Source organism: Myotis lucifugus, unplaced genomic scaffold (assembly GCF_000147115.1).
Source record: "Myotis lucifugus unplaced genomic scaffold, Myoluc2.0 scaffold_28, whole genome shotgun sequence".
Lineage (NCBI taxonomy): Eukaryota > Metazoa > Chordata > Mammalia > Chiroptera > Vespertilionidae > Myotis > Myotis lucifugus.
In genome coordinates this window covers 4,650,180-4,660,961 of record NW_005871076.1, presented here as the reverse complement: position 1 = coordinate 4,660,961, position 10,782 = coordinate 4,650,180, and the positions used below count along the sequence as shown (strand labels likewise).

The 10,782-nt window shown below is 40.5% G+C and overlaps 1 protein-coding gene across 1 annotated transcript; it reads left to right on the top strand.

Annotated features, from left to right (window-relative positions):
* Positions 1 to 8,078: 8,078 nt before the first annotated feature.
* PCDHB1 (protocadherin beta 1) lies at positions 8,079 to 10,538 on the top strand. The gene is given in 3 exon segments (XM_006109635.1): positions 8,079 to 8,339; positions 8,342 to 8,380; positions 8,382 to 10,538. Coding segments are annotated over 3 exon segments (2,457 nt in total).
* The last annotated feature ends 244 nt before the right edge of the window (positions 10,539 to 10,782 follow it).

The following is a 10,782-nucleotide window of genomic DNA, read 5'->3' as shown; positions in this document are numbered from 1 at the left end:
ACCCCCTTCTAGTCTTGATTTCCACTAAAGGCAACCACGATTTGCATTTTTATCATCTTAGTTTCTCCAATTATTGAGTTTATATAAATAGAATCATGCAAAATATTTTCTTTTACATATGATTTTTTCTACTGAACATTGTGAGATTTATACATATTGTTGCACATAGTAATAGTTTTAAAATTGTCATTGCTGTACATATTTTTATATATAGCAATAGCAATCTATTCATCCATTCTACTACTGAGGTACATTTGAATGGCTTTCAAGTTTGCTCTATGATGAACATTCTCATACATGTCTCTTTGTATGCACATATAAGCATTTCTATTGGGTATACATCAGAGAATGCAATTACTGAGTTGTGGGGTATGTATATATTGAAATTAGTAAATGCTGCCAGTATTCCAGGCCCAATGTATCAATTTAAATTCCACCAGGCAGTGTGTGATAGTTGAAGGTTGCTCCATTCTTTCCAACACCTGGAAATGTTAGCTTTTAATATTAATTGATTAAGTTATTCTCTTGGGTGGGTAAAGGCATTTCATTGTTGTTTAAAATTACATTTCTTTGATAACTAATGATGTTGAAAACTTTTCATATGCTTATTGGATATTTATATATTCTCTTTTATAAGTGCTCGCTCATTGACTTAGTACTTTGGTTTTTAAATGATAATTTGGCTTCCATGGGGAGATTATATTAGCCAATTTAAAGTATTTGCTTGGATCTTGGTGTAACATAACTGAAGTTTTGTATATGCATAGAAATTTATTTTACAAGTGTTCGTGTACAGAGAGAATGCTACAGAAATCCAGGTATGCAACACAGCACCATCAAAGTGCAATTTATGTGTAAGATTAATCATGAAACTATGACTCAAAAGTGTTTTCTGAAAACGGTTGATCTATCCTATTAAGACACCTTATCATTACCAACTTTACAAGAAAATAATACTCTCATGAATTGAATTTATTAATGAAATGGAGTCCTTTAAACACAAGCTTTACAGAAATTTAATGATTGAAGGAGAGAAAATGCAATGCTGCATACAATTTAATTTAATGGCCTCCAGAAAAAAATTAATTTTACTTCTATGAAACCGAGTTAGATGAATTCTGAGACATAAATACATTTATGATGGAGAAAGGGCATGTCCAATTAATGGGATTTCTGGCTGCCTGCCCAAGGAGATTCTGCAAAATCTTACAAGGTAAACCCCCCTCTGGAGCAAGAGGTATGTGTGTGTAGAATGCGGAGGGCTCCACCCTACAATAAATTAACTTTGTACAGCATGCTTTATTGCTCTGCCCTGCATTCTGGCAGGCTTTCTTTCATTGTCTCTCCCTTTGGGTGGCTTGCTTTGGTTGTTCTGTTTTAAAGATGACTCAGCCAGACTTTAAAGATGACTTGCCTCTCATCTCTTCCTCCACCCTCATTTTTGTTCCTCGAGTAGCAAAGCCAAATCAGAGCCATTTTTGTGGATGTTCCAACATACTGAGCTATTGGCCCTGAGAAGTGAATTGCTTCTTTTCTCTTTCGAACCTTCATGGGGGACATTCATCGTCTAACTAGACTACCTCCGGCCCCCTCTATTCTCTGAGGCTAGAAATACCGAATGTCCACGGCTTCTGGGGGTGGGGCTGCTTTTCATCCCTGCTCCCCTCCTAGGAAGGACAACTATTGCAATTCCCTCAGCAGCCCCAAACAAGGAGTCAAGAGAGCAGCCACAGATCCAAAGCTAATAGGGTGGGCACTCTGCCAAGTTCTGTGCTCCGCTCTCTTTCTACCTCACCTTCCTCGGTTAGTCTGCATTTGAAGAGCCTAGAAAATTAATTTCCCCGGGGCAAGGGACCTTTGGGGGCTGGGTGGAGGAGGGAGTGTCTCAGCTTCGAAAAGTGCAGTCGACTCGCCCTCTGCTGGTTAAATATCCGAATTATCGCCGCTAATACAAAGTGGGAAAGAAAGCAATCCGTATAACACGGAAAAATTACAGCTGAAACTTGGCTTAATGTAGCCTATTTGTCCATCTTAAATAGCCACTGGTTTCCCTTAGTCCTGTCTGCTGCCCAACCACTGAGGTTTAATTTGACTCTTATTCTAATACCTAGTCCCGTTAGTATGTTATGTTGTCCCAAGCCCATTTTCATTTGCTCTTGGGTTTTTGCCCTTCTAAAATGGGAATTAAGACCCGCAAACATGCTATTTTTGTCTGATTTGTTGCTAGGCAACTGGAAAATGATACCTGAACCGTCACTTCCAGACCACACTTGTGCTTCAGCCCAATCAATCTCTTTGCCTGAAACAGTAATTCGGTGCGAGCAAAAGCAGCTGCTGGTTTTGTGTCCGAGACTAATTAATTGAAAAACAATGCAGCAAAAGAAGGCTGTCCCACGCCGGTTTCTTAGGAGAGCTGGCAAGCAGCTTTGTGCAAGAGGAGGGACTGGTCGCCATAACTCACACAGACTTTTGTACCGCCTTTGCTGTCTTACGCCTTTTGTCGGAATAAACCAACACATCGAGGTTGGTTAATCTACCGTCTGTCGCACAGCAAGACAGCATTTACAAGAATGCACTTAGAATCCGGCGGGTAGGGAGAGAGAAAAAAATCAGAATTTTGAAATTTGGAATATTATTTAATATCAGCTGGTTCCCCTGCTAGCCTAAATGTCCCGAATCAAGGGGTTCTCACTCCCCTCCATATCTGGCATTGTAAATTAGTCGGTCACGCGGCTCTTGGAACCCGCTGGTATTGGCCAGTTCCTTTGTCAGGTGAAAATCTCTGCAGCGAGTCATGGGACTAAACTGGGGCGGTGTCGCTGTCCGCATCTGGGGTGCTGAACTCTAGGCGTGGCCAGAGAGAGTGCCTTTACATGACAACTTCCGGTAGGGCGGGGTTTGGGTAGCGTTTCAAAAAGTGGATCCACCTGCCACCTGGTGGTAGATGAGAAAAGTGCTTTTGATAAAGTTCAAAAAGGACTTTGGATTGACACCCTAAACTCTGAAGAAACAAATTGAAAAGGCTTGGGATCTTGGACCTCAGGATGAGATTTTGGGAGATATGCCTATTTTTAAAAGCCATAGAAAGATATAGGAGAAATTGAGAATTTTCAGAGCGCTCTCTCACTTCTACACAAGAAAATAATTTACAAATATGTTTAAATTTCCCCAAGCATTTCTTCCAACACATCTTGTTTTCAGATTGGTATTGGAAAAGTATTTACATATATAGGCATTTAGAAATATTTATTAAAATATTCATAGAGTAGATTTTATTAAAAGAAAAGCTATTGAAGTACTATCTTATTAGCTAAATAAATTCAAGGAAGCTTAGCTGAAAGTACTGCTTTGATTTCAGCTATTGGAAGGGAAAAAAGGTGTAATTATGTTTAGGAAGTGGTAAGAGGTCACAGGAATTATAGGAGGAAAACTCATGTTTCTTTTTCCTCCAGGACTAGTAGTTTATAAACAATCAGATAATTAAAAATATAGGAAATTTATGGTATGCTTATTATTTCTACCCTGTGTATTTTTACACTGTTTTACACTACTTTACACAGTGATGATTAAGTCACTGTGACATATGTAAATTTAACTTCATATAAGGAGACCCTTAGGTTGCTGAGTAAGTAGAGGTCCTTTGATACATAACAAAACAACAAAAAACAGGAGCAAGAAGTAATGAGGTGCCCATTCAAGTGTTGTTATTATAAAAATACTATGGAAAGTTGAGTACATTTTTTAGAAGCTATGAAGTCAAAATTTCAACTGACCATAAGTTTCTATGTCTTTCATAGTGACCTATTCTTCCTAACTAGTTTAATATCATTCTTTCCATCTTTTGAAACAAGTGACTGCTATGTAGCTAGTTACAGTGTAAAACCAATTCTAACAAATTGAGAGTAAAGTGAATTTCTTTCACAAACAAATTAATCAATCTCAGAAAACAATAGACCTATGCAGGAAACACAGTTGGCTTTATTAGCCAACCCAGTTAATATTTAGTATTCTTATATTTTCTCATTTACTCTTCTCCGAATTTTAACACAGAAAATATGGTTATCATTTTTGTTTTATTGTATAAAACATTTTTAAATATTAATTTCAATAAAAGTTAGGTACTGAATTGGGATTGTCTTCAATTGCAAAAGAAATTAGTCAGAGTTTAATGAGGAAAAGAATTATCACTCTAACCTAGGCTCCTTTTGGTTAAATTGGAAAGTTTCCCAAACACTTGTCAGATTTCAGGAAAAGACACCTATAATTTGTCTACGAGAGTCAACATGGAAAACAAGCAGGAATAAAGGCACTAAAGCCATCTGTTTAAAATAAGAGTAATATAAACCTTGCCTGTAAGTAATTTTGGTTTAAATTATAGCTTCTTATGTTACATGCACATGTAGATGGTAAACAATAAGAAGCATTGTCATTTAAAGCAACAGATGGTTGGTCAAGAGCAGCTTCCATAAATTGAGCTGCCTAAGAAAGACGTCTAAACCCCCAAAGCCTCATGTTCCTGCAAAAATGAATAAGAAACTTAAAATGCATGAAAAGACAATGAAATAATAGAATTCTAAAATAGTAGTGAAATCTAAAATTCAGGTGTGAATTCAATGTTTTAAAATACATCTGCTCCTAAAAATAGCTTTTTTAAGACTTAAGGAATATACATGAAAGAAAATGGGAGGGGATTCCAGATACTAATATGTTTATAAATATGTCTGTAACAATAAATATCATAAATATTAAAACTCTAAAACTACTTGAAGTTTGGTACAATAATAGAAACAACAAATGAGGAGATTCTCCAATATTCTACTTAGGGTATTTTTTTCTGAAAATATTGAAAAAAGTGACAAAATTATTAGCAGAACAATCTTGAAGCATTTAAATCTATGATGTAAAGGTAAATAAATAAACATAAATTACACATTTTACATAAGTGTTAAAATAGTTTTCAGTTCAACATCATTTCATTACAATGTTAATGAACTGCCATAGAAACTTAACTCTTATTTATATCAATTAGCCTTTGGCAAAATTGGTTTCCTTATACATCTTTTGCTTAAAGTTGTAGAACCTATCAATGTTAAAGGAGGACTTACTGTATAAATACACACTTATTATTCAAAATAATCACTCTCCTCAACTCCTATGGGAGGAGTATACCTCTGTCCCAATGATGCTGAGTTTGGTTATGTTATATATTTCGACCTCACATTGAGTTTAGTATACTTCCCCACTTTTTGACTTTGTGTTTGTCCAAGTGAGTTACTTTGTCGAATGGGACATTAGCAGAGTAGATTGAATTGTGTCCTCCAGAAAGATATGTTGAAGTCCTAATCTCTATGTTTATAATGTATAATATGTTATATCATATATTATGTAAAATATTATAACATGTATATATGAAAAAGTGAGAGTATGCAAATGTAGCAAAATTGAGGAATCTAGGTGAAGAGCATATGGTCATTTATTATTATTATTAAAAATATTTTTTATTGATTTCAGAGAGGAAGAGAGAGGGAGAGACAGAAACATCCACGATGAGAAAGAATCATTGATTGACTGCCTCCTGCATACCCCCTACTGGGCATGTGCCCCACCAAGAATCAAACTGTGACCTCCTGGATCATAGGTTGATGCTCAACCACTGAGCCATGCCAGCCGGGCTGATGGTAATTTATTATTACTTATTTTGTCAAATATAAGCAAATCAGGACTTAGGTAAGGAGAAGCTTTATCAAAAAGACCATGGCCGGAGCAAAACACTCTGACCACAAAACCTGCAAATGTCTCAAAATCAAACAGAAAAAACGCTGTTTTTTTTTTTTTTAAATAGGGAGGGTAAACTTTGTATGGGAGTAAAGCAAGGGGATAAAGTGAGCAGATGGCATAATCAGGGTGCTTTCACAAGAAAATTTTTTTTCTGTGGTTGGCCAGTTCTCAGAATGAGCCATTTAGTGGGGCTGTTCTGCATTTTAGGGCTTATTTAATTTTGGGGGCAAATTAAAGTTCAGGGACCTATGCAGAAAAGAGAAGCCTGACTAAAGTTTGGTCAAGACAAACTAGTGGGTAAGTAGTAGGCCATTGTAAGCACTCATGACTTTAAATTATTTCAAAATAATATTTTTAAAAGCTTAAAAGTCAGTACTTAGATATAGTTTTGGAATGGGTCTTTTGTTCTCCCAAAAAACTCACTCTTCCCACTATCTAGATTTTGAGTACAGACCTTGACATTACAACCTAGAAGGTTGTAGATTTATCCTGTGTGCCCATCATTCTACTTTCACTGGAAAGGATGAAGACTTAAAAAATAGCACCATGTTTAAAGTTCCCCAGGTTTTCAGAGAAAAAATAAAATATTTTGGAATTTAATCCCATCAAGAGGGTATTACTGAGTGCCCTAGGGACTAACCAAACAGATTAAGATTCAGAGGAATCCAGTTGAAGAGCAAAATTAAACTGTATAGAGATGCACAGATGTTAAAATAGCTAATGGAGACTGAAGGAACTGTTAACTTCTTCATGCCAGGATGTCATACACATTATATACACTGTTTTCATTCACTTTTTTTATCACTTGGAAAATGTGGTTTAGATTTCTCTTAAGTGGCAATAACTTTCTATAGCATCTAGCATATGAAACACTGAGCAAAATGGGAAATCACCAAGTGCTATTGATAATGAGCATGAGACAGAGTGTCAGAAGACAGGTTCTAGTTCTTATACTGGGCAAGTGATTTCAGCATTTAGGCCTTAGTTTTTCATTTGTAAAAAAAAAGGGGGGGAGGGAGAGATTGGACCTTATCTTTCTGAGGTGCCTTATCATCTCAAATATTCTATGATCCTATGATTGCAAAGGAAACGCTCCGCAAAAATCTGCCAAATATGAAGTCATTTATATATACAGGGTGTCCCCCCCAAATGTACACACACTTTAACAGCTAATAGCTCAATTTTGAAAATAAAATGCATTTTAACAAACACTGCCTTTATAATTATTTAAAGTGTGTGTATACATTTTTGGAGACATCCTATTTATATGTAATCTATTGTTTCATTTACTTTAAAATCCAAAGCCAAATATTTGCCTTCATTTAATGTATCCATAATATATATATATATATGCAAGCAGAATAGTATATTAATTAAGGGCATAGATTTTGCAGACAGACAATATTGAATTGAGTTCGTTCTTTAATCTTTACTAGGTAGAAGATCTTAAAATATCTCCAGTCCCACTTTCTCTGTCTGTAAAAGAAGAACTTATAATGTCTATCTCACATAGTTGTTGCAAAGATTAAATTAGATAATGCATGTAAATCATTCAACATAGTGCCAGTATATAGAAATCACACACAAGAAATATTACTGCCATCAGATCGTTTAAGTGCCAAGCCACTGCTTCCTAAATGTTTGAGAGTTTGGGGCAAATCAAGAGGGTAGTTGACCAATTCCCCTATCAGTGTACCTACTGGACCCGGGTTCCAAAGATAACCTATGTCTGTCCCCTTTCCTTGTCCTACTGATCACTTCCTCCAAACCATTCTCCCCCATTTGGCTGGGAATCCCGAAGACACTGCAAGATCTTTTTGCCTCTCCCTTGGTCTCTAGGCGGAGTGCGTGCAGTGTCAGGAGTAGCTTATTCCTCGGTTTGCAGGTTGCTGCGGTGGCCCCAGCCGGCTCCCAGAAACGGTGACTTCAGCTTGAGCGAGAACCCTCACTGGCTTCTCAATTCCCAAGGACTTTTCTTCTGAAAGGGAATTACAAGGCGCGTCTGCCGTCGCTTTGGCAACAAACTTTCAACCTCTACCTGACTCTCTGGATGAGAACATATCTATTAATACATTCGATAGTCTGGGGAGTGCCAATTTTCTTCCAGGTGCAAAACAGCTTACAGGGCTCAGCTAGCCATTGGCTCAGCTGCGCTTAGAGGGTAGCAAAGCCAAGAGCTGCGGTTGCACGAACCTGCAGAGAAGTGAAAGTTTATCCGCCACAGGTGGGAACCTGCAGAGACTTGAAAGTTTATCCGCAACAGGTGGTGGCCGCTGCACAGAGTGCGCCTGTGAAAACGGATGGCGGTTGTGCGCAGAAAACTCTTGCAAAGCAGGCAAGTGGGGTCCCTTCTCCTTTTTCTGTGCATTTCTGTGGGGGGTGAGGCAACCATCCGCTATTCGGTGGCGGAGGAGATGGAGAGCGGTTCGTTTGTGGCGAATGTGGCTAAGGACCTGGGGCTGGAGGTAGGGAAGCTGGCTGCGCGCGGCGCGCGGCTGGTTTCCGAGGGCAACAGACTGCACTTCCGGCTCCACCGCAAGACCGGGGATCTGTTCGTGAAGGGAGAAACTGGGATCGGGAGTCACTCTGTGGCAAAGCCGACCCCGTGCGTTCTGCACTTTGAAATAGTCCTGGTGGAGCCCCTGCAGTCCTTCCGTGCCGAGGTCAGGGTATTTGATATCAACGACAATGCCCCGATTTTCCCAAACAAGGAGCCGCTTTTAAAGATTCCAGAGAGCACGCCCCTGGGCTCACGTTTTCCTCTGCAGAGCGCCCAGGATCTGGACGTGGGCCTCAACGGTCTCCAGAACTACACCTTGAGCGCCAACGCGTATTTCCACCTGCACACTCGCTTCCGCAGCCACGGGCCTAAATACGCCGAGCTGGTGCTGGATAAACCCCTGGATAGAGAGGAGCATCCGGAAGTCAACTTGACAATTACGGCCGTGGATGGCGGGTCCCCGCCCAAGTCTGGCACCGCCCACATCCGCGTGGAGGTCCTGGACGTCAACGACCACGTGCCCCAGTTCTCCAGGCTGGTGTACCGCGCGCAGGTACCGGAAGACAGCGCCAATGGTTCTTTGGTGGTCACGGTGACGGCCACAGACCTAGACGAGGGCTCCAACAAGAAGATAACGTACTCTTTAGCTCAAAACCCAGAAGCAATTCTCCAGACTTTTCAGATTGACTCTGAAACGGGAGAGGTTCGACTGAGAGGGCCCCTAGATTTTGAAGCGATTGAAACCTACGACATTGACATTCAAGCTACCGACGGAGGAGGTCTCTCTGCCCACAGCAAAGTCCTGGTGGAAGTGGTGGATGTGAACGACAATCCTCCTGAAGTGACTGTATCCTCTGTGTCCAGCCCCCTCCCTGAGGACTCCCCACTACAAACTGTAGTGGCCCTTTTTTCTATCCGAGACCGGGACGTTCAAGTGGGAGGAAAAATCACCTGCTTCCTCAGAGAAGACCTTCCCTTTGCAGTCAAGCCTACGTTCCGGAATGCTTACTCGCTGGTCACGGACCGAGGCCTGGATCGGGAGGAGGTCTCAGGCTATAATATCACCCTTGTTGCCATGGATACCGGACCGCCCAATTTGTCCACAGAGACTGTAATAGAGGTGCTAATATCTGACATTAATGACAATCCCCCAGTGTTTCGGGAGGACTCCTACATCTTGACTGTTCGGGAAAACAACAGCCCTGCGGTTTTCATTGGCAAAGTCCATGCTGAGGATTTAGATTTGGGTGAGAATGCCCAAGTAACATATTCTCTGCTGCCTCCAAAAAGTGGAGACCTATCAGTCTTTGCTTACATCTCCATAAATTCAGACAACGGGAAGCTCTATGCACTGAGAACCATGGATTATGAGGCCATTCAAGATTTTCAGTTTGTGATAAAGGCAACTGATGGGGGCTTCCCATCGCTGAGTAGCCAGGTTACTGTCCGAGTGGTTGTCCTGGATGACAATGACAACCGCCCAATGATCTTGTACCCATTGCAGAATGGCACCTTGCCCTGCAATGACCTGGTGCCCAGGTCTGCAGAGGCAGGCTACCTGGTGACTAAGGTGGTGGCTGTGGATGGTGACTCGGGTCAGAATTCTTGGCTTTCATATCATCTATTTAAGGCCAGTGACCCCGGGTTATTCTCTGTTCAACAACAAAATGGGGAAATCCGTACATTGCGGCAGATATCTGAGAGAGACCCCATGATGCAGAAACTTATCATTCTTGTTCAGGATCATGGCCAACCAGTTCTTTCCACTACTGCTTCACTCAACATCCTGCTGGTAGATGGCTTTTCTGAGCCCTATCTGCAGTTCCGGGATCCATCCAAGCATCCTACAATGGTAAATCCATCCACTAAATATTTGGTCATTTCTCTGGCTGTGCTTTCCTTTCTCTTTCTCCTCTCTGTCACAGTGATCTCCATTATACACATCTGCCAGAAAATTAAATATAGAGAAAAGATCACAATTCAAGAGCATTTCTATGATGACTGTAATTTCCCCAACCACCTGGTACAAGGAGGAGCCAATGGACCTTTATCCCAGCCTTGTCCCTATGAAATGTGCTCAGCCACTGGCACTGGCACTAGTGAGTTTCGGTTTCTTAAGCGCTTTATGCCCAACTTCCCCTTTCCCCATGGCACTGGAGAGGTGAAAACAGAGGCTGGCTCCAGTGTACCACCAGATTCTGACAGGAATAGGTCTCTGGGGTCAGAGGGTCATGCCCGAGTACCTGATGACTATATGTAGCCAATATTCATGTCTCCCCTGGAAGTTCATTAGTGCTGGCCCTGGAAATGCTTAGTTCCATAAAGATATCCTTTTATTTTACCTTTAAATTATTTTCCAGTAGAAAGGTATGCATACGTAGGGAAGAAAACTGGCTTCTAGTTTTGATGTAGTATCAGGAAGCAATTAGGGTTGAGAAACAGAAATATAGCTTATCATTATTCAGAAATTTCTAGATTTTTGTCCCATGATGAGTGGAGATATC